Genomic DNA, 23,781 nt, shown 5'->3' with positions numbered 1-23,781 from the left:
CCAAGTGAGGATGAGCATAATATAAAAAGTTTATTGTCCAACATTAAAAAGTTACAAATTTGCCAAATTAACAGATTTTACAAGCAGTTCTCTGTCAGGATGACATTTTAAAAAATAGCATTAAAGAGTGTAATGCACGGTTGTTAAAGCTCCTAATAATGTACAAAGGCATTCTTTGTGACATAAAATGAATCGCAAATCAACATCTAAATAGCAGACTGAGGTTGAGCGGTGCCATCAGACTTGTGAAGAAGGCAGTCATTTGTTGCAAGAACATTTCTCCTGTAGAGAAAACGTGACGGCACCATTTTAGTACCAGTGCCTGTGTCAGAGCGTATGCCAGTTGCGCCCAGTCCCAGATGGGCATGAAGAGCTCTCCTCTCAGGTCTCGGCTGAACACGCCGAGCCAACACAGCGTCACCACCAGCAAAAGTGACAACAATGGCAAAAGCAGTCTGCCTCTGAGCCAGCAGATGCTGTGTGCCGGTCCGCCGCGAGGGTCTGCCGCCACGCCGCCGCACCGGTGGCAGCAGCGTACCTTGGGAACTGGCGCCTCGTCCAGACTGCTGAGAGTGACGGCGGGCCAATGCTGATGCAGGTAGTCGACCGCTCGGGGAGTGACCGAGATTTGGAGGGCAGACGGCAGACTGGTGTCGGTGAAGTCGTCCACTCGCTCTCTGAACACGTGAACCTTCTCCAGGAAGACTAGCGGCGAATCCTCCTCCTCAACGGATGCCGCCAAAGAAAGCAGATCCAAGTGCTCCTCCTGAACCACACCAACAGTCACAGCCCTTTTTCCTTCATTTGTCCTCTCAAATGTTCAGCAAACTAAAAAGTGGCCAAATTTCCAAGGGAACCACATACAGGGGGGGTTCCTCTGTGTACGGTCCTGACATGACGTTACGGAAATAATGAACTAGTCTGAACTGCGCTGGAATAATGGGACACCACATGGCACGAGAAGGTTGTATGAATTCTATTTTCATACAAATATTTACTGTAATTAGGCCTTGACATATAAATGACGGGATGTTCCAACTTCCACACAAATTGGCTCTGTACAACTCTAAACCCACTTGACAAGAAGCAAAAGTGAAATGACTTCGTTACAGATGAATGCTCCTCCATCTATGCCAGCCATATTAACTGACAAATATAGTACAGCGCAGGCATGGCCAAGTGAAGCATCCCATAATTTTTCCATGAGTGCTTCTGGGTGTGGGTGGGATCCACATAGGACTGTGCACTTTCTGACAAGATGTAAGACGACCCCCTACCGCCCCCCCAAAAAAAGCCATTTTAAATTTGGACAAAATACATGCTGGCCCATTAATAGCAAAATGTGTGTGCAAGTGATACCCCATTGAAATACAATAAGAAAATTGGGTGGATTTTTTTTGGGGGGGGGGGGAGCCCCCCAAAAATTCTTCAAATGCCGATAAACCTACAATGTGCATTTTCCACAAAAAATGGGGGTGACCGTATTGATCTGCAAAGTGTAAGAGAATAGGCAAAAATGCCAATCATTGTTTCACAAAGTAAACGCAAAGGTCTTATTTTGAATTTTAAATAAACAAATCTGCCTGCTTCGTTCGATGCAGGACTTCAGAAATTTGAGAAGCTTTACTGTCGAGAGTCTGAAATTCTGATGATTTGGACAATGATGAGTTCATGTCTCAAAGTGATGCATCCATATCAAAACAGTAGTTGATTTATTTGATGATCGATTAATTGACGATTAATCCATTCACTGTCGCCCCCTCGACTGCAAAAGGCCATCGGAGAACGGGTTGGGTTACGCACCTGCAGCTCCTTGACTTTGCGGATGAGTGGGTCATAGGCCCGCGAAACCTCATCGAAGGCTTTGTCCAGAACCTCCAAGTAGGCTTGTTTCTTCCTGGCCAGCGCCGTCTCCAGCATGTGGAAAAACTGAGTTACTTCTTGTCGGTCCTGCCTCACTGCAGCCTCGCAGTGGGCCTTGTCCTGTTCCAGCTGCTCGCCCAGCTCACACACCTAACACACACACACAAAATAGTTAGACATTTTCTGTCGCATCTATTAGGACTCGTTGTTCCCTTCACCTGTGCCCATCTGTGCTCAGAGAGCCGTGCCAGCAAGAGCGAAGGGGTCTGCTTCTCTCGATCAAACGCCGCTTGCAGGTCATCGATGGCGTGGCCCTGGTGCTGGCCCATGGTCAGACACAGGCCGCAGATCAGTTTGCGGTCCTGGACACAGTACATGTTGAGGGGTTGCCTCGGGTGCTCCGGACACAAAGATGGTCTGGGCTCGCCGTCCCGTTGGTACTAAAACAGACGTACGACATACGACACATCCGTCAGAAGTTAGGAGGAACATTCAGGGGTTCAAAACTACCTTCTCGACGATGGCGCGTAGGCACACGTTGGTGGGCAGAGCGTCCACGCCCGCCATGGGTAGCTCCACCATGCTGCGGCAGTTGGGGCACTTGAGCGGCTGGCGCAGCGGGCGCCAGATGGAGTAGTTGTGCGAGGCGTGGAGCAAGCTGTCCAGACAGCCCCGGCAGAATGTGTGCGAGCACGGCAGAACTCGTGGGTCAGAGAACAGAGAGTAGCAAACTGAGCACGTCAGGTCCTCCTCCAGGTTGTCCATGGTGGAGACTGAAGGGGGAAGCGATGACAAGACATCAGATACACCTTCTCAATCACATCCAATCCAACCACAGACTCAAAATGGTTGACACCATCTGTCAATACTAAGGATGTTGCATATAATTTTCTTTTTCAGCGCCATACCAGTACGAGTACAGTAATAACTTGAAAATTCTCCGATATCACTGTTACACAATTTTGATATCTATTAAAAGAACGACAGGAAACTTTCTGTCTTTTTGACCCACATGATGATTCGCTGATGTGTCAAACCGCCGCAGTGTAGTGCCAATTACTGACAAGGGTGACATTTTTGAATGTCAGATTTATTTTTTGCCCTAAGTATCGATGACTGGCATCGGCAACCTTCATAAGTACCCAATACTTTAATATGAGGCCGTTTCAGCCCACTGCTGAAACCTGGTATCAGTACTCCATGCCAATTTTTTTTCATTGTGGTTGTCCAACTCCGCTGCATCAGACTATTGGATAGTATCATCAACAAAGTTTATCCATTGCGATTAGAAATATTTAAAAATGGGGCATATTATGGAAAGTTGTTTTAATAGTTTGTGTACAAATAATTGGGTCTCTGAATCAATGAGTAAAGACTATCAAAGAAAAAGAAGAGAAATCTTAATGTACTGCAGGCTTTCAAATCAGATTACCGTTATACAGATTTATCTTAAAAAAAATAAAATTAAAAAAAAGCATTTCCTCTGTGTAACACTTGCAGAGACGATGAAGTAAGTGCAAAGCAGTTCGTTACGTTAGCGGTCTCCTTCAGTTAGGGTCAACACACCATGACTTGGTTAAATGAGGAAACTGTGTAGCGGTTTGAGTACCCAAGGTAGAAAAGCGCTTCATTAGTGACAACCCTTTTACAGCTGTGATGTTTTCCATGTTTGTTCTAGCATCGTCCGCAAAACGTTAGCAAGACCTTTTTGTCATGTTTGTCACATGCAGTTAACGCTAAACTTGCTGCGGACAATTTAACTCGTATATATTTAATTACAGACTTACCGTCAGCTCCAAGTTTGGCGTTTGTGCCCAGTGTTTTTTGTTTTTATCGTTTCCGGTTGGTTTTGCGTTGCATTTAGTTATTAGGAAAATCGACTTTTCCCCCTCCAGAAATCAAGACTCGTTATTCGTGTGTTTTCTCGTGTGGTAACTTAAGTCGCTGATGTTTCAAATACAGTATGAGACTTCAGAAAACGCAGTCTTTCCTTCGGTGCGCACGCGCGGCTTTCAACCAATCAGGCTTCTGGCAGTCCAAATTTGAACATCAGCTGAGACATTAACGGCTGAAGCGAGTCAGTATTTTTCCACCAGAAGTTCGAAAGAACACACAAATAGGCTCACACTGTGGGGTTCACTATTTATTTATTTTTTCCCAGACAACCTAAGCTGTAGCCTATCTCCCCCAAAACATTTGTGTTAAACCACCTTACCTTCAGTGTCATAGTTTTTAATTTGTAAATTTGAAATCACGTCTCAGCTAATGAGGAATGCTGAGGGGGGGGGGGGAACCCCCCCCCCCCGACCCATGTCCAACAGAAATTTCATGATCACAAAATGTAATTTTTCTTATTACAGTGGCTCGAGTTGAAGACAAAAATTGGATGAGTTAAGTTTGTACATTTAGTTAGGAGGAAATATGATGGGGCTAAATGACTCCCAAATATACTAAAGATACTGCAAATAGTGTTCAAGATTTGTTTAATAATGGTTCCACTGAATTACAGTTGGACACCTTTTGGACCTTTAAGAGAAAAGGGGGAAAAAAGCCCGAGGTCAGACTCCCTCAGTCTGAGATACCGGTAATTCTCCAGAAAGAAATTAATTCTTTTCTTCAATGACCACGTTAAAAAAGAAAAAAAACCTTCCTGGGATGACTCTTGAAATACAAAGATTGTGGTCAACGTGATGCATATTGTCGAGGCTACTGGCAGGTCAGACCAACCAATCGTCACAAAGAGGCCTCACTTTGCAGTACATGTGCAAAACCATACAAATTATTTAACAAGGGACATGGGGAGGGCAGGAGGTGATAGGGTAAAGGCAAGGGCAAACGTGTAACATTTAAGCAGTTTACTTAAAATAAAAATGACACTGTATCAAGTCTAAGGAAACTAAAAGATCCTAAAAAAGGAACTGCCATCATTGAGTGGGTACATGCAAGGGTTATGAGATTCACAATCCTATGTGAAAATGGCCCATGTTCACTTTTCCCTTTCATGATAAATCAAAGCTATGGCGATAAACCTGCAAAGCAGTGGTTTTGCTGGACTTCAATTAAAATGTAACCAATCATTTCAACATTAACAATTTCACAGCGTCAAGCCTGTATGTGGTGGCATAGCTTTGGGGTTGTGATGGGAGGGTGTGTTGCGATGCTCGCCTTTACAGAAGCCGTCGGGGGGTGGGGGGGGGGAGAAACACGCACAAAGGAAGACGCTAGAGGAAAAAAAGACAAGCCCCCAAAGCCACCAAATGCATCTTCATAATAGAATGCATGGCCTTTGTGCATCTGCCATTAGCAATGTCCAGTGTCAATTAATAGCAAATTAATAGTAACTGAAAACAGAACAAAAAATCCTTGCACTGATGTTTTTTTTTGTTTGTTTCTTCTTCCCGTATCCAAAGTTCTTAGTTTCAGGGATTTCAGGATCAGCCTCAAAGGCTGAATTTTTCTCCTTGTCTAAACCTCGCAGCGTTTCTTTCGCTCAAGATGTCGCATTTGTAATCTCATTGCCGTCTCCCGCATGCGTCCTCGCACACTTCCAGTCACGCACACACAACCCATCCGACCATTCGCTCGCTCGCTCACACACGTGACACGCAGCCGGACTCCTGGCCCCGTCCCCCCCGGGGGAGGAGAGGAGGAGGGTGTCCCGTCTCGACGTCCTGTTGGGAAGGAGATGAACCTGGCTCCTCAGCGCTGAGTCCAGACATTCATACGCAATGGCTCCATTCACACACATGTCTGATAGCGTGGCCGATCGGGGGAAGGTGGTGCCCTCTCGAATTGTGATGATTGCTCCTTTCATAATTAAGAGTTCGTCGTCATGTTGTTGGTTATCCGCGGGCGGACGTCGAAGTCGTCGCTTCAGTTACAGAAGTTGTCGTGTCATCATATCGAAACATGTTACGATGTAGGTGGTTTTGATTTCTTTTGTCATGTTTTTTTGTTTTCTTTTTTTTTGTTGCAACATGTAGCCACTCATTCTCACTCGCACCCACTCGCCAACTCAAACTTCATTTGGGCTGCTTTCCCCCGGGAATGCCAAATGAAATCCACACATTTTTCTCTCTCAGATAAGATGCAGCCATGGATCCCACGAGCCAAGCACAATGGATCAAATTTCTCACACTCTCGCTCTCTCTCTCTCGCCTAATTTTGTTTATGTTGAACAGAGTGCTGCATCGTGAACAAAACTCCAGAATACCCCGGATGCCGTCTAGAACTGGAATCCCTCAGCTGGCACGTTGGCGGAGTTGAAGCCGTAAGTTCCACCCTGGATGGCTTCGGGGACCAGGCTGTTGTCTTCGTCAATCTGAGTCACACAGAAAAAGATTGAATATCAAGTGACAAAATACCTGCATATTTGCAAAAGAAAAAAAAAAGTCCGAATCGCAACACTTGCACCATGCGCCATAAAGAGAGGGAAAAAAAAGAGAGGAAGTAGTAGTAGTAATAGAGTTGGTGAGCCGCCTGTGTGTAAGGGTATTCCACAATGTTTAACACCAAACAAGTGTGGTCAGAGCCTTCAACTTACATCAGATGAGAAGAACTGATCAATAATTTGATATGCTAGCTTGTAGATATCGCCATTTTCGTGGTTCTGCAGCTGTTCCACTTTCTCCAAACCTGTACAGAAAAATCCGATATGAACCAAACTCATCAAATAAAATGAGGATCGCTTATTGTCCTGATGCAAGTGGAGCCCACCGCCACACTCTTCAATGAGATTAGCAATGGTTTCAGCCTTGTCGTCAGCCATTTTCAGGATATTGCTGAGGCCGTCCAGGACCACCTGCACCACTTGGGCATCCTTCACCGTGAGCAGGTTGCAGAATGGAGGGATGACCTGCTTATCGATCAGATGTGCCACCTAAATGCACCACAAGTCAGAATATTAAGTTGAGATTGTTTAACTACATTGTCCTTCAGCATAAAGAAGAACCTTGTATAAGGCCCAAAAATGGTTTGTACCTGATCTTTCCTCCCACTTATTGTAAGGTTGCTGATGGCCCAGGCTGCTTCTTTTTGGGTTCCAAAGTCACCCTAAAAATACATACCAAGTAAACTTTTTTTTCCAATTTCGAATGGTTTGTGCCGTGTTTTTTATTTTTATTTCTAAAACAATGACAGGTGTTTACCTTGTCCAGAAGGTGAATGATCATGGGGACTAGCTTTGCGTCAATGACCGCCTGCACCTGCTGTTGATTTCCTGCTGTGATGTTTGACAGGAACCACACTGCCTCCTACAGGACAAAGATACAGGCGTTTGGTCTGCCCACAGAAAAATATGTCCAATATTTTCAAAACGCATGCAAGGTGTCCTCGGTTTACCGCGGACTATTCCTGTGGCAGCACTGTAATACAGTCAAAAGTGAAAACAGAAAGAATGGCAAACCAGTGCATCAATAGTTCTTTCTGTTTTCAATTGGAATGCAAAAATAAAACAAGACACTGATCATTTAAATAAATAAATAGATAGATACTTAATCCCCCCCCCCCCGGCAAATTGAAAATGCAAAATAACTGCTCAACATGGATTCAAAACTAAGTGTGTCTTGTGCCACATGACCACGCGTATTCACACTGTTGCTCGAACTAGCTCAGTGCATGCTGTTGAGACTTGTAAGCGAAGGATCCCGGCATTCGAACATTTAACAATTGCGTCACTCGATCTACAGTGCGTCTGAGCTGGATCAGAAGCCAGACTTTACGTGGATGTCTGGCAGAGACTTGCGTGCAGTGGGTGGGGCGAGAGCGGTGTTGAGGCTCTAATCATCGTCCGTGTCACAAAGCACACAAGATGGGCCTCTCTATTTCAAAGTGACAGGTCTCAGATGCACTCCGATATCAGCAGGGCTGATTCTCAGCACTCTTTTGCCACCGACCCTTTTACCGGAGTTACACAATCAGTCACCAACACACACACGCGCACACACACACCAATTACAATCCCCCTTCTACCGGTATTTAACCAACTACAACTGCAGTAGGCTGTGGTCCTCATCGTCGTCGTCCTCGTCCTCGTAGTTTTCGATGTGATGTGTCATCTGACTCTAATAATCTCATTTCACCCACCTAACCCTTTCGCACTAGCACATGTCTCAGATGTCATCACTTCCAGCGACGTCATGCTGTAGAACGCAGCCAGACGTGTGCATGTGTGTGTCACCTTGTTAATTTTCTCTTTTGGGTGCGACAGGAGGGCGGGAAAGTGGTTGAGGGCTTCGCAGTTTAGCACCACCTGCGTCTGCTCATCTGTTCCAGTCACAATGTTGCCCACGGCCCTCAAGGCAGCGGTCTGCATGAGAGGGTATAATCTCATTAATGCTTGGGCTGAACAATTAATTGCATTTGCAATAGAATTGCGTTTTGGGAAGGCGCGATCGCAGAGGCTGCAGTTTAAACGCTTATTACTTTGTTGACACCAAGGGGGGATTCACAGAACGCTGCCGTGCTAGCTTTCAGATTTCTAACATCCTTGATGCTTTTCACTTGGCAGGGTTAAATCTTCCCATGTGCAGGGGGGCAGGGAATAAAAACTCAGTCCAAGTGTTGTCTATTTTGTGATGTTTTGGCTGCTGTCGTATGTTGGAGCACGTGAGCGAGGAACTGTCCGATGGCTGTCAGATGTGTGCCGCCGTTAACATTGATTTACGTGTGTCCGAAGTTTGAGCACACGCACTGAGACGATGAGTGTGCGGCTACTTGATCCATGGCAAGTAAAAACGCATCCGTGCAGAGGTGTCAGGCGGTCAGATATTAAGAGGATGAATTCAGCTGTAATTTTTGAACCGAAAGAAAGTCGAAACTATGTTTAATAATGAGGCACCGCCGAGTGTTAACGCCCACTGGTGCGTGATATCACGTCATAAGTAGGCATTATCTTACTTTTCCTACCGGTTGGCATGTGCTATGTTACAAACTGGAGATCCGAGTAAGATTTAATTCGATACAGCTAAGTTTTATTGATCCGTTTATATGATAAATTGAGTGATTTAAGTGCGATCCATGTTTCGTTGACATACTGTATCATGTTTCATGACACAAAGTGGTCTGTCGGTAGTTGCAAAGCTACTAATTTGATTGCATTTTTGATGTAATCTGCCATTGAGTTGGTACCTTTACAGTATATCAAGTATCAAGTACAACTTTATTGTCAAATGTGCTGTATGTAGATGAAATTTCCTCCCTCTTAAACAGACAACAAGAGGAGCCGCTGCGGGTACCCGCGCCTCCATCAAAAGAAAGTATACTGTAGTTCTGTATAGCCTTTCTCTTACCTGGACTTTGACCTCCTGGTGGCTGAGCAGTGGGACCAGGTGAGGGACAATGCCAGAGTCAATCACCATTTGGATCTGCTCGTTCCCAGCGTCCGTCAGATAGGACAGAGCCCACACCGTGTCGACCAAGATCTGGAAGCAGTGTGTGGTGGGTGAAATGTTGAACTTCATTGCCTTGCAGCAAGACTTCCTCCAACAGTCAAACACAAGAGTTTACTCACACTAACGTCAGTGTGGTGGATCAGCACACGCAGAGCTGGCAGGATCTATGGATAAAATATGTAAATTATGGAGATGCTCAAAAGGGGAAAACATTTCTGCGAGACTTGTTCGAACTGAAATGCTGAGAACTTCCTGATCTGCATTTTCAGATAATATTGTATTTTTAGGTATAAGGATGCTAAATGCAATACTTTAAAAGCTATGTCAATTAAGATTAAAAACTCATATTCAATAAATAGGACCTGGACTAGGAGCTCAATGTTACTTATGTATACATTATCCACAAATACTGAAATACAGACGAACTATTTTCCTTGTCCACTGCTTTGACACAGTTGAAACTGGCTAGGTACAAAATTTTAAATTGTCTTGGGGTGTCCTTCAAAGTCCTCCAGAAGCCACCCATCAATTTTCTATCCAGTTTTTCCTCATTAGGATACTCCAAAATCTGTCCCAGCTGACATAGAGAGACCTTGTTCACCCTGGACTTCTCTCCTCCCAGGCGAGGACATGTATGGACAAACAACCCTCGACACTCACTCACGGACAACTTAAAGAGCCAAGAATGAACGCAACATGCCAGTTTTGGAATGTGGAAAGAGAAAATCCACATAAGAACAGGGACAAGAAGCAAAGCCTGAGCCAAAATTACCGTTGGGATGAGTTATTTGTTGAAAACAAAATATTTTCAGTTGTGTATAATTGAGAATGTTGTTTTGCATCACCAAAAGGCACAGCAATTGCACCAGTAATGAGAAAATTGCAGAATATTTCAAATTGGTGTCAAAAAAAATCCCTCAAACCTCTTGGATGGTCTCCATGGGAGGTGGAGGGTCTTTATGCCGACAGAGATTGACCATAACCCAGGTGACATTGCGCAGGAAGGTGATTGGGATGGAGGGACTGATGAAAGACAGCAGCGGCTTGACAACGCCCAGGCCGATCACGTAGTCTCTGCATTGTGGGCCGTCACCTGACGAGGAGATGCGTACACGTGTCAGATTGACCTTTTATCCCATGGCAAAGTTACTCCTGTCGGCGACAGCGCACCAATGATGTTGCCCAAAGCCCACACCGCCTGCTCACACACGTTTTGATGGGGAGAGTGAAGCAGCCTCAGGAACCGTGGCACAGCGTCTGCAAACACAAGCAGCTTAGTGAGAGAGACGTGTTTTGCCCATCAATCAACATCGTTGTTTGGAAGTGGAACCGTTTCTTATTACAGAAATAAAGGTAAAGATAATGAAAACACGTGATAGGAATAAAAATCTTTCTAAATGGACACTTGAGACAAAAAAGAAAAAATTACAGGAGGTCCCCAGTTTACAATGCGAGTTCCGTTTGGAAAATGCCAACATAATCCATAGCAACGCGCTACTGTCAATAACTAACCTCTGCCAACACAACAGTAAAGTCATAATCACAGTAAATATTGTCATGAAAAACACTTCTACACTTGTATGGCTGATTTTAAATCCATGTACAGCACTTTGTATGCAAGCAATGGTTGTTTTAAAATACTCTATAAATAGACTTGAAAAAAGTTGAAGTAACTGTTTCTCAAACTGTTGCCAACCAAAAGAAACAAACAGTCTCAGAATAATTAAAGTGATATGCTGAATTATGCAAATTATTTCAGTTATCAGTAAAGTCAAAATTAAGATAAGAGATTCTATAAGGATCCCCAAGGGGAAATTCCGCAATTCCATAATTACAGTAAACATTTGTAAGACAAACACGTCTGGGGCATAAATATGAAGCAAATTTAAAAAATTAAGTACGGCAGTAATTGAGGGTGCCTTTTTGTGTCATGTGGTCACATATTCTGAGGTTGTGTGCCGTTCATAATCCCAGGTACACCGTAAAGCAAGTAAACCCCCCCACACCCCAAGAAAATGAGTGTGTCATACAACTTACGGGACTCCACCACAGCTTGGGTCTGCTCCGAGGTGCCAGACGCTATGTTGGTCAGAGCCCAGGCTGCCTCAAACTGCAGGGAAGGGCTGCAGAAGAGGAGAACCATAGCGAAAGGCAATGTTTAATAACATCAGACATTAAGCAAGAGTCATTTGTGCATGATGACATTCCTCGAAGGTGAAAACTGGAGCACATTTGCATCACCATTCACATCCCCGGCGAGCCGAGCGCCACTGGCATTTGCCTATCTTTGAAGCGTACAACACTAACGCTACATAGCCGAAACACACGTAGGACTTACTTGTCATCTCTGTCCAGACAGTGGACAAGAATAGGAAGAATCCCAGACTTGATCAAGTCGTCTATGGGAGGGTTGCGGTCACTGGACAACAATTTCCTAATGGAGACATGCAGACAACATTCCATTATTCATGTACACATACAATTTGATGCATGCTGAAAGAACTGCGCAAACAAATCAAAGCATTTGGAGAATTTGAATAATGTCAACATGGAAACGCTCGATGCGTGCGTCACATGTTTTTTGTGCGGATGTCACAGCAGAATAGGAAGGTGCGACTGTTCAAGTACTTCGAATTTGGGGCGTCTTCTAAGAAATAATGGCAATGGCCAGAATTTTTTCAATGTTGTAATTAGGAGCATTTCGGACTCTTAACCTCTTTCTAGATACAGACTATTGATCTCGACTGCTGAAAACCAGATCAACATTTGGCTGCCGAGATGTACATGTGTGCGTGTGCTCCTACCTGGCAGCCTGAACAGCACTCAGCTGGATGCCCTGGTTATCACTGGTGGCATTCTACAATGCAAAACAGCAACGTTTAATATATTCATGTTTAATTGAGAAGGATAGAATCTACACTGAATATGACATGGAGTAAGCAAGAAAGAAAACGTGAGAACTTACTTGCACTATTGCTTCAAGAGAGGTGTTTTGCTGAAAAGGGACATTTTAGAAAAGTCATTAGTCAAGAGTATCCTTCCTCATATTGATTTTGCTTGCAATGACAAGTGGGAAGGAAGTTTTATTGAGGGAACACTGGGATGAGGAACGACATCCGAACCTAGTCGACATTGTGCAACTAATGATCATTCACCAAATAACACTAACTCGCTTCTCCGATGCCAAAATACAAGTTCATTGACCCCATTACATCCAAGTAGAAAATGTCAATTGAAATGTACCGTGTCGGATACATAAAAAGATGAACAGCTACAAAAAAAAAAGAACAAAATCACTGGGCTGAAGGACTAAAACAGTCTCAGGGAAATTAAAATGGCGTAGTCATGGACTTGAAAGTTAAAATCAGAAGCATAAAAAAATAAATAAAATACTTGACATTATTATGCCACAAAAGCAAGAGCGGCACACTTAGTTAAATGCCAAGTGGTCGCCGGTATGTTAAGTATTTTAAATCGAGCAGCGAGCCGACTTTTCCCACAAAAAGACCCTCGCGCCTGTGCGCCAGTCGCGCGTCATTGTTGATATACGATTAAGTAGGCCATTTGTATTCAGCCCACTCAATAGCACTGAGCGGTTAGCCAGATTGAATCTCTGAAGTGCTGAGTGGCTTCTTTGATGCCTGCCCACCAAGCCTTGCGCTCTTTTTGTTCAACGTGGAAAGGCTGGTTATCAATTACCAAAACATGCTAGCAATCAGCTAGCACATGGAAGTCAAAGGGCATTCTGGGCTGAAAAAAACGGCATTGCATGCAGTCGTGTCATTACTAATGAATACCCCAACTTTGGAGATTTTTTTGGGGGAGTGGAAAGAAACAAATGATTTGCAATTAAGATGCTATAATGTCTTCACGTGTGGGAACAGAGACCCACTGTTTCTGATGCACTTTCGATGGGACAAACCGTCAAATACAAAACGAGAACACAGGCATGGAGTTGCTGTAGGTCACTGCCGTACGTAATATTTTTTGCTCTATTATGCCTAGAAGCGTTTTTCACAAATATTTACTTTAACTCCAACATAGGAGGTCAGAAATGGCAGTTTTGGGCAAGTTACTTCCAAAAAGTAGCTATCGTTACAAATTGCTTGTTCTAAAAATATAATTAAGTTAGTAAGTCAGTCACTGCCTTGTAAAAGTAATTAGTTACCTCACAAAATAATGATTTTTTTTCTATTATGTTCTATCTGTAGAATAAAATATGCTTTATTATAGCTGAATAAAAACTATACAAGTAAGTAATATTCACACTACATTTAAGTGCAAAATTAAGATATGCAAATGTAAACTTAAATGTAAAAAGAAAAAAATCTGGCCATCAAGTTTGTATATTATTGCAGAGTAAACTGAGCTTTATCTTACGCTTAAACGTTTAGTAAGAACTAAGATGTTAAACTATATGAATTTACTGTTAACTCATTCAGTACCAGCCAATTCTGGAACAAGTCTGAAAAGACGTTTAAAAACGTCTATGGGAGTGAATGAGTTAAGCAGCAGCTTGTTCGATGGTCTGGGATACATGCTCCGTGGGCTTAATTTTACTGCAGAAGTCATATTCCTCAACGCCACCCTCAACCATGGTTCCAAAAAACTACATTGACACAAAGACAAATCAACGCACGACACACCAGCAACCCGCGCAAGCCCAAATCCAAGTAAAGAGGAAGGTTTTGCCGAGCTTAATTTACGAAATACTGCCTTTTTCTTTGACATTAACGTGACTTGTATCTCATGTTTTGCATTTGCTGGCTAACTGGCATAAGAAGGCACACTTAGTTAACATCGCACTTTGCATTTTTCCATTATTCATAGCTTACAAGTGTTTTCCACACAAATATGTATTGCCCACGTTTCGGACATCCCATTCACGTAAACATTTTGGAACATGACAAAAATGGACACACACGTTTTTCACAGAACAGCGACGAGATACTATGGCGCACTCAGGCTCCGGGTACACATTTGGTTTATGTTGCCTATCCATGATGTCTGTTTAAACTGCTTCCCGCCCACCACCAAGAAAGGGAATCTAACAGAAGACAAATCCACTTATGTGCCCCTAGAGCGCTACATAAAGTTTGAGCTGTTTTAGTGACATTTCTTTTCCATTTCATGGCAGCATCAAGGTCAATACTTTGGTGATTCAAATTCCTACCGATCTGAAATCTCCATCCACATCGGAATCCTCGCAAATGTCCTCGTGGGGCACATTTCTTCTCTTCAGGAGGTGCTCGTCTCTTTTGTTCTGTTGAAAAGCAACAAAAAGAAAAGTTCAATTCACGCATGTTAATTGACTTCGCCGATCAGAACAACAGTGCATCATTTCGGCTGGGCAGTAGAGTGCAGATCTTACACATGCGATTCAAGTCAACGTATGATGTCGATTACCTTTCGCAGCTCCACCACTACCTCCGTCCTTTGTCTTCTCATAGACTGTGAAGACAAAAGTATGATCAGCATGAGCACCGGGACAAAAGTGCAACATTCAAGCCGAGATTTCAAAGAAAAAGAATAGCTCAAACTTTCAAGAATGCGTTGTCAAACTCAATTGAAAGTAGGGCCTGGCAGATATGGATTTTTAAGCCAATCCCGATTTTTGACAGGAAAAAATTTACAGATGAATCGTCCGATTCATTTAATTTTTTAAAAAAACATTTTCATCACCAATGCATTTCAATGGCCGTCAATTACACACGGATGTTCAATATTTGGCCCTATTCCCCATGAATAGCCGGGGTTGATTGTAAATTTGTTTTTGTTTTTTAAAAACTCTCTTTTTTGGTTGTCAGAATACACAGTGTGGCCCAATGCATTTAATTAAGCTCCAAGGACATTAATCCTTGTCATAACTGTGTTTGTGTTACCAGTATTTGAATGTGTCATACCACATTTGTTTGATTTATGTGGCAACATCTTTGGATTTCTTTTTTTTTTTTAATAAACCCTGGCTTTCGATTGTGTGGAAAATAGTGACATCCAGGTCAATTCCTTGCATTGCTTATAAAATTTAAGATTTGCTTTGTTTCGAATGACAGGTCTATAGAGTGACCTTATCAACAACGTTCATTAGTATATGTTTAAGGATACAAGGTTTTATTGTCTTGATTTATGTGTAAATAAATAGTTTTTAAAAAACTGTTATATATGCATAACTGCTGTATAAATGGTTAAAGCACTTAACGTTAAAAACAGTCACCAAACATAGGTCATTGTTTTGGGGCCGATTTAATCAGACGGACGATGAGCCAGTCGGGCCCGAGTTTCAAGCATGAGGATTAACTTCTGGGTGTTTGCTTTTTGCCTGACTTGTTTTCAAACACTTATTTTAAAAAACGTGTCCGTCCCGACAAAGACGTATGATGTGCTGTCATGTACATACATTTTATTATGAAGAGTAGTTAACTTTTTTTTTTATATTTAACACGAGTGGCTGTTAAACATTTTAAAATTAAACGCATCTGTGACGTCAATCACTTTCACAACTGAGGTAAGGAGCTTGAAACTTGAGACATCTATGGGGAAATGTTACTTGTAAGAGTTCTGCAACCACAATTTGACAGTGTATTTCTACTTTCATTATTTACAACATACAAATTGGAGATGTGCCACCGTCTCCAAGCAAATTTGGCCTCTGCAGTCCACCCAGGTCTTGAGCAGTAAGAGTGCGGCTAAATGGACCTCTTCAACGGCACGAGTCAGCCCCCTCAAGTGTGCCGCATGGAGCATGACAGCACCCAAACACAAGACTCCCAATAGCTATGTAGTGACTCAGCTTGTGTTACTGGCGAGCCATTTCACATGCTTTAACAAAGCATGCAAAAACTTTTAGAGAAACCCGCCACACATTCCTAATGCAGCACTGAAATTGTTTGGGGAGAATTTAACTAACTATCCACCCATTCATTTTCTGATCAGTTTATCCTCACAAGGGTTGCAGGCATTCTGGAGCCAATCGCAGCTGTCTTCAGACAGCAAGGGTGGGGGCATACCCTGAACTAGTTGGCAGCCAATTGGAGGGCGCACATAAACAATGATTTGCACTCCAAATCACAACTAGGGAAAATACAGAGGGTTCAATCAACCTATCATGCATGTTTTTGGAAGGTGGGAGGAAACCGGACTATCCGGAATGGATATTTGAATGAATCTTTGTCTTGTGTGGTAGTGTGCTTGCATGTATGTTAAAAAAGATAAGAAAACCTTTATTAGTCTCGCAGTGGAGAAATTCCCGATTCACAGCAGCAAAGTTATGAAAGGAAGAAGTAGAACAACAAAATATAGGAGCTGCTGGAAAGGCAGCCACTCACGCGGCGCCATTTTGAAGTCAGAATAACAATAACAACACAACACAACACATAGGACACAGTCGTGCAATCTTCACCACTTTTCTGCATACACTTTGTTGTCTGAAGCAGTTATAGATGAAAGAGGAGAGGATCAAAGTGTCCTTTCACCAGTGGATCAGAGACGTCATGCTGAAAATGTGCACACGTCTGCTACAAGCTAAGTTTTGAAAGCAAACACGAAGCTGTAGCGTCCATTGACCAAAAAGAGATTGGCTCAGATCTCCTGTCGCATGTAAATCCACTTCAATTCCAAGCCGCGACTCCCAGTTCCACATCCGCATCGGCGCTCCGCGCTAACGCTCCTTTCTTCTCATCGTCGGCTCCTCAAGCCCAACATCCATCCAGCCGCAGACCGTTCAACAGCACCGATCTCTCCGCTGAACAAAGTGGGGCTCTGAAAAATGCTGCCCATAACAGGCGCAAGACACAACCGCCCCGGGACTGTCCAGCAACGACAGTCAAATGGCGCCGACATTCCTCCCAGGCAAAAACAGTGCTGGTATACCCATGCTGCCAAGAAGGCGCAACCACCAAGCACAGAGTTTCCTCCTTGATGAATGTCGTGGCCAAAAAATGCTGAAAAAAGTCCACATCAGGTCCACATGACGCAACAACAAACACAAAGTGACAAAACAAACCAAAAAAAAAAAAAAAAAAAAGCAAGGCTCATGAGAGCACTTGCCGACGGCTGCCTACTCGGGCGCCACCTTGACTTCAAAGCTCTTCAAAGACTTCAAAAAAAAATTCTTGTCTAATTTATAAGGGCCAATATTGATCGATTTATCAGGTGGGACCCCATTGGGCTATAAAATGATCATGATATTGCATTTTCGGGAGGCTCCGTGGTCCAGTGTTTAGCGTGTCGACCTCATAGTGCAGAGGTTCAATTCCACTCCGGCCTCCCTGTGTGGAGTTTGCACGTTCTCCCCGGGCCCGCGCGGGTTTTCTCCGGGTACTCTCCGGTTTCCTCCCACATTCCAAACACATGCATGGCAGGCTGATTGAACATTCTAAATTGTCCCGAGGTGCGAGTGTGAGCGCGGATGGTTGTTCATCTCCGTGTGCCCAGTGATTGGCTGGCAACCGGAAAATGGATGGATGGATATTGCATTTTGTCCACATCTCGTCACCACTTGTCGGCATGTGTATATACGCTCAATCTTTGCGGTGTGAAACAAAGTGGACTTGGAGTTGAATTTCCACTTGATAAGCACAGTATACGCAATGAGTATAATATATTGGTATCACGGTCCATGGTATCATGGTGCTGGGCAATTTTGTTGTGTCACATTCAGATCCCAAGCATGCCCAATCACAAGAGCCATATAAGCAGCAATGTGCACAGTCCAAATGATTACCATTCATAATGACTTGTGGTACACCAGGTAATGGAGTCAGGTCCATGTATATCAACGCATCAACACAATTCTCATCTCTTCAGCTATAAACACCACCGCAATGGATTTTAAATGAAATGCACAGGATATGCTTTAACTCATTCAGTACCAGCCAATTCTGGACCAAGTCTGAAAAGATGTTTAAAAACGTCTTTGGAAGTGAATGAGTTAATTGCAGACTTTTCTCATTCATTTTCAGTTTCCATCCATCTATTCTCCAAGCCGCTTATCTTCACAAAGGTTTACATCCAAATCTGGTGAATGGTGTAGGAATTAAAACTGCTGGTAAATATGCCTCACATCCTTTAAAGAACCAAAAGTAATAGGACATATAAACAATGAATCAAACCATCACTTTTTAATACTTGGTCCCAGATTCTTTGCAGTCAATTAGAGCTTGACGTCTACAACACATCAGCAGACGCTGCATTTCATATCTGCTAATGTTCAGTCAGGCTGCAGCTGTCTGCAGTTCCTGCATGTTGTATGGGCTTCTTTTTTTTCTTTTTTTTTAGTTTATGTCTTCAGCAATTGAACCGCATGCTCAATCGGGTAAGATTCAGGTGGGATGTTGTCCATCTGCACTCTGGAGCGCCATCAAATGAGTTGCAATTGGCTGATGAAAAGCAGATAGTAAAAGACAATAGTGAAAGAAATCATCCTGCTACTTTTATCGGTAGTAACACTGTCAATTAATACCCAATAAATGCCAACTTAATCATAAAAGAGCTGGGCAGCCAAATGTCCTATTACTTTTGGTCCTTTAAAAAGAGGGCTTTACATACTCAAACTGTTGTATTTCACACACATCTGATTTGGATGTAAAGACCCTCAAAATATATCTGAAAGTGTATAGTTCAAGTCAAAACATGTTCTTTTAATTCTAAAGCCATTGTGGTGGTATTGAGAAAGAAAAACACACTGGTCAACACTCCAATGTTTATGGGCCTAGACTGTACTAGTGACTCTTATGTAGTCATTGACAGGACAGCTGCCGTGCACCGGCCTACCAACCTACTGCTCTGCAGCATGAAAAAAAACACTTGTCAAACAGGAATGAATCCGTCCATGCTGCGCATATGCAGACTCAATACAGTATACCGCTTATAAACAAAACAATGGTCGGCGAGGGTTGTGCAAAGCAATCAATGCAGTGCAGTGCAAAATAATATACATCATGTCAATCCGTAGCTAGCGTAGGGTTTAGCTCCTTCCATGTCCGTTTGTTGGATTGCTAATATCCATGCTTTTAGTCCCGTTTAGCAGTAGTATACTTGGACAATCGGCGATAAGAGGGACAATTAGAGGTAAATTATACCCCTCCACGCCATTGTTTTTATGCTAAGGCTATGTGTGTGTGTGTGCGGGGGGGGGGTGCTCCAAGCTTAAAATGCGCTAGCTAAACTGCAGCTTCGACGTAAAGCTAACACGCCGCAGTATTTACTTACACCTCAATATCTACATTTCGTTCACTCATTTGCGTTTTTTGGTTCTATATTAGAACGTTTGGCAGCAGAACACATCGAGTTCAAACGCTCAGTTGCTTCACAAGAGGGAGCGTGTCCACTGTGGGCCTGTTTAGCAGCGAGCTAATAGATCCTGCTAGCAAGCGAGTTAGCAGATTCTCTCTGATACTTTCTCAGTAAACTGTCTAAATAGGGTGAATAAAACGAGAATCAAATCATTGAGCAGAAGTCGGGGTTTAAAAACTGCTCTCAGTGGAGGGCCAAGTTGAAGCCTCGGGGCAAAGTTCCCCGATGATGAAAATTAGAAACGACGTCACAGGGAAGGGAAGAGGGCGAAGTTGGCGGCGAGCTATGGAGCCGCGGTGCCCCTGTTTAAAGAGCGTGACTTCAGTCTTTTTTCAGTTTTTTTTTACCTCCAAATCCCGACCCTTGTTCTTGAAATTCTTCAGGCGCTGGTTGTCCAGTTTGTCGTTATCTGCCATGCTTGCGGTTGCGGCGCACTTGATTTCACTCGTGGAATTAGCCAGTTAAGCTAGCGTTTCTCCGTGTTCCTTTTCTCGGCCTCTCTCGCTCTATTTTGCTCTCTCTCGCTCGCTCGTTAACGGACTATTTTTGCTACTGCTGGAAAGGCCGGTGCATGCTGGGATTGCCGGTGGCGGAAAGGAAGGGTGGGTGGGGGGTTCCACTCTGCTCCCATTGGTCTGTTCCCAGCCCGCCATCACGGATTTCGGAATCGTGCTGTGTCCAAATTCCAACGTCAACATGACTCATTTGTCACACATATTTGTTGATTTATGTTTATATATACCGTATATATATATATATATATATATGTATATATTTTTTTTAATGAAATAAAAATAAATGCATACATATGAATAGCAATTTTAGTTTAAGACAGTGTTACAACAAAGCAGCCAAGTTAGTGTTCAAATAATCAACCCATCTGTCAATTTTCTAATCCGTTTATCCTCACAGGGGTCGCGGGCATGCTAGAGCCTATTCCAGCTGTCTTCGGGCAGTAGACGGAGGACACCCTGAACTGACTGCCAGCCTGTTCAAATAATCAATAAGCATTTTATGTACAAGCACTGACGTTTTGTGAGAGAGTCATTCCAAATAGATATACAGTACTGCAAAGCATAAACGTAACTTGATTGCATAGTACAATGCACACATTCAGGAATGCTTTCTTGAAACATATGTTCAACATTTTTTTCAAGTATCCCAACAGCCCCAAATGACACTTAAAGTGTCACAGCAAGCATTACCTGCTGTGTTCAGATATTCTATCTTCAAATGCCCCACTTTAATTTCCTTATATCGATGAGGCAGGAAGATATGATTGAACTCAACATGCGATTGGATTAATCATGAGATAAAGTCATCCATTAGCCGCATAACAAGGCCGTAATCCTGAAGCCTTTCAACTTCATCTTGACCTGGATGTCCTCTTGTGTCTGTCTCAACGGGGTTTTTATCAGGTACACCATTCTCCTGAAGCCTTCCTCCAGCCCCATGCCCGTGATGCCCGAGCAGGGCTGGATGAACCATGGCCTGTCCCCCTCACATGCTTGCCTGAGGTCCAGCCTCTGGCAGACCGCTTCGGAGCTCAGAGCCCCGCGCAAATCTTGTTTGTTGGACAGAATGACCAGAGGAACTCCTCTTAGGCTCTCGAACTTCAGCATCTGTAGGAGCACGATTGAGGGATGTGTCACCTTCTGCCACATGACATTCTCAGTAAATGAACACAAAATGTGTGCTTGTAAATATTTACGTAGTTATTGTTTGGATGAGTTGTTTGGTCTAATTTAAGGTTAACCTTAAATTTATCATTTAGGTGAACCGGTGAGGGAGATCCAATATGAAGCGCCAGGACATCACCGCTCACTAAGAAGGTATGAAAAAATTAAACCGAAGTCATGAAGTGGTGCGCTCATTTATTTTTTTAAATTCCAGACAATTTAATGCACTTCAAAACGTTTCCGTTACAGACTATAAAGCAATGTTTCCAATTTTATAGACACGTGATACTATTTGTTGGAGAGTTGAGGGTGCATGAAATGTTTTCTTCTTCCACGGGGACCATAACAGAAAATAACTGAGAAGCACTGTTTTAAACTCTTGTAAAGTGTCTTTGTGTACGATGAAAAGCGCTTTAAAAATTAAATGTATTATTATTATTATTATTATTGGGGGCTGGGGTTGGAGTATGATTAGGATTACAAGTAAAGGCCCCTCAACATGTTACTAATCTAAAAAGTTGTTGACTAAACAAGCTAAAAGGCATTTAAAAGGAAGTGTTGGGATTTGTATTTTTAAAAATTCCAATATCTTTCCATTTACCGCAAATGAATATTGGTTCCGAATATCCGCGATCAACTTTTTTGACAACTAATAATTGGTATCGGCACGGAAAATAAGACATCGGTCTGTAGCTCCGATTCAGTCTATATAATTCAATACTTTTGCAACCTAACCAAACCGTATAGAATTTTAAAAAAATGCTGGTAGTCATTACACACAACGAAAGAGAGTTAAACGCTTTCAGGGAGCAGTTGTTACTATAGTGTGGACAGCTTATCATGTTATCAGGTTACAGGGTGCATGATAGGGTTGAATACATTTTAAAAAGGACTCACCTTTTGCCCTATACAGTACTATAATAACTGCAGAAACCATTCCATTATACTACCGGGGACGCTTTTTGTTTTGAAAAAATCTTCTGGGGTTCATCCCATCAATCCATCCATCCATTCATTTTTTGAATTGTTTATCCTCACAAGGGGTCACGGCGTGCTGGAGCCTATCCCAGCCGTCTTCGGGCAGTAGGCGGGGGACACCCTGAACTGGTTGCCAACCAATTGCAGGGCACAAAGAGACAAGCAACCATTTGCGCTCACAATCACACCTAAATTTAATTTGTCGGTATTGAACCCACAGGCTGAAGGTTTCCCACGTACTTTTTGTTTTTCTACTTTCTTCCTTTCAAATGTTGCTGCTGTAAATTGCAAATTTCTCCATTGTGAGACAAGGTTATTTTATCTTATCTTATTTTTTCACCATAAAGGGTTAAAGAGAAACCGATGCTTGTTCAGTGAAGTGCATAATAAATCCTGCAGTGCAGTCCGGAGAGTTTATGTATATGAATGATCTTAATCCAAACATCATCTTTAATTACCTGATGCAGTTCCTTGCGGGCCTCATCCAGTCTCCCTTGGTCCGCGCTGTCCACCACAAACATCAGCCCAGCTGCGTCAGCATAGTGATGCTCCCAGTGAGGCCTCATCTTCCTCTGCCCACCTACGTCCCAAACGGTAAGACCCGGGCTTCTCCTGTCTGTCTCCAGTGTCTCCACGTTGAAGCCCACGGTGGGCACCGTCACCACGCTCTTATTGTACTTGAGTTTGTAGAGCAAGGTGCTCTTCCCGGATTGGTCCAGGCCCAGCATCAGAACATGCACTTGCCCCCGAGACTTAGAACCGTTCATCCCCATGTCTGAGCCGGATCCAAAAAGTAGAATGGGCTCGCCTTGTTGCGTAACGCAGAGTAAGCCAAGCTCTCGAGCGCCCAGTGGGTCCCTGCAGTGTTGTCTGTCTGCAGGCTCAGTATGCGGCCACTATGCTTTATGTACACACAGTTTAAAGTGATCCCACCCCTCTGTTGTGACGGGACTCTCCTCGGCCCTCCGCAGCTTTTCGTAAAGCTATTTATATCAAAAGTGACAGTGCAATTGGGAAGTGTGACGTGTAGTTTGTGCTCTGGTAACTGGAGTCAGATCACACCTGTCCCTGGCTGTCATTCAACCAGCAGTAACAGAATCGGAAGTACTTATTTGGGACATCCGGATTGTTTACCAGCCTGGCAGTGGTCATGAACGGTATATTTTGCTTTCTGGGAAAATTTCAGAATGAACCTAAAGTGTATTAGAACCTTTACAGATTAACTTAATTTGACCTTTTAGAAATTTTAGCACGTCCGACCATTCGATGTTTCATTGTTTTGTTTTGTTTTTGCACAACTTGCTGCTCTTTAACAAGGAAATGAATAGCATTATTCACTGATCCGTGAAAATGTCCAAGAACGTCCACTTCTATGCCTTTCCATGACTTATCCAGTCGCCCTTTAACTTTTTTTTTTTTTTTTTGCAACTTTATGGTGGTGCTCTATAAGCGTAGTTGCCATTTCCATCTAACACCATCCTTTTTAACGCTTTGAAGTTATCACCGTTATCAATTGTTCAGCGTTGCCTTGGTCTCGTGATGTCAAAATTTGAAAAGCAGACTGTTTTAATACCAAT

General features: G+C 43.1%; 3 protein-coding genes across 3 annotated transcripts; all 3 read right to left on the bottom strand.

The window, feature by feature from the left end:
* Positions 1-36: 36 nt before the first annotated feature.
* Positions 37-3,814, bottom strand: trim59 (tripartite motif containing 59). The gene is made up of 5 exons (XM_086125102.1): positions 3,651-3,814; positions 2,374-2,636; positions 2,082-2,303; positions 1,804-2,013; positions 37-766 (listed from the first exon to the last, which is right to left on the bottom strand). Exons 2-5 carry the CDS (start codon positions 2,626-2,628, stop codon positions 200-202), a joined length of 1,254 nt encoding a protein of 417 aa, XP_085981228.1. The 5' UTR covers positions 2,629-2,636; positions 3,651-3,814; the 3' UTR covers positions 37-199.
* Positions 3,815-6,011: 2,197 nt separating this feature from the next.
* kpna4 (karyopherin alpha 4 (importin alpha 3)) lies at positions 6,012-20,128 on the bottom strand. Its single transcript, XM_086125071.1, has 17 exons — positions 19,895-20,128; positions 14,661-14,705; positions 14,428-14,517; positions 12,220-12,249; positions 12,059-12,111; positions 11,593-11,688; positions 11,292-11,377; positions 10,425-10,511; positions 10,178-10,347; positions 9,374-9,418; positions 9,153-9,284; positions 8,042-8,170; positions 7,011-7,115; positions 6,844-6,915; positions 6,580-6,742; positions 6,407-6,498; positions 6,012-6,184 (listed from the first exon to the last, which is right to left on the bottom strand). The coding sequence occupies exons 1-17, from the start codon at positions 19,961-19,963 to the stop codon at positions 6,089-6,091; spliced, it is 1,560 nt and encodes a 519-aa protein (XP_085981197.1). The 5' UTR covers positions 19,964-20,128; the 3' UTR covers positions 6,012-6,088.
* A 744-nt stretch (positions 20,129-20,872) lies between these two features.
* Positions 20,873-23,045, bottom strand: LOC147197423 (ADP-ribosylation factor-like protein 14). The gene is made up of 2 exons (XM_086125565.1): positions 22,663-23,045; positions 20,873-21,169 (listed from the first exon to the last, which is right to left on the bottom strand). Exons 1-2 carry the CDS (start codon positions 22,975-22,977, stop codon positions 20,873-20,875), a joined length of 612 nt encoding a protein of 203 aa, XP_085981691.1. The 5' UTR covers positions 22,978-23,045.
* Positions 23,046-23,781: the final 736 nt, after the last annotated feature.

Source organism: Hippocampus guttulatus, chromosome 12 (genome assembly GCF_054856545.1).
Source record: "Hippocampus guttulatus isolate MCC_2025c chromosome 12, RoL_Hgut_1.0, whole genome shotgun sequence".
Taxonomy (NCBI): domain Eukaryota; kingdom Metazoa; phylum Chordata; class Actinopteri; order Syngnathiformes; family Syngnathidae; genus Hippocampus; species Hippocampus guttulatus.
Note: the sequence above shows the minus strand (reverse complement) of the source record. Positions and strands in the feature narration are given on the sequence as shown.

Excerpts from the sequence above, each read along its gene's own strand:
- trim59 (XM_086125102.1), bottom strand. The coding sequence starts at position 2,628 with ATGGACAACCTGGAGGAGGACCTGACGTGCTCAGTTTGCTACTCTCTG. Across the intron at positions 2,304-2,373 it reads TACGCGCCATCGTCGAGAAG|TACCAACGGGACGGCGAGCC; the intron begins GTAGTTTTGAAC and ends CGTCTGTTTTAG. Across the intron at positions 2,014-2,081 it reads CTGAGCACAGATGGGCACAG|GTGTGTGAGCTGGGCGAGCA; the intron begins GTGAAGGGAACA and ends TGTGTGTGTTAG.
- kpna4 (XM_086125071.1), bottom strand. The coding sequence starts at position 19,963 with ATGGCAGATAACGACAAACTGGACAACCAGCGCCTGAAGAATTTCAAG. Across the intron at positions 11,378-11,592 it reads TGTCTGGACAGAGATGACAA|CCCTTCCCTGCAGTTTGAGG; the intron begins GTAAGTCCTACG and ends CCTCTTCTGCAG. Across the intron at positions 9,419-10,177 it reads CCATGGAGACCATCCAAGAG|ATCCTGCCAGCTCTGCGTGT; the intron begins GTTTGAGGGATT and ends TTTTATCCATAG.
- LOC147197423 (XM_086125565.1), bottom strand. The coding sequence starts at position 22,977 with ATGGGGATGAACGGTTCTAAGTCTCGGGGGCAAGTGCATGTTCTGATG. Across the intron at positions 21,170-22,662 it reads CCCGCAAGGAACTGCATCAG|ATGCTGAAGTTCGAGAGCCT; the intron begins GTAATTAAAGAT and ends GTGCTCCTACAG.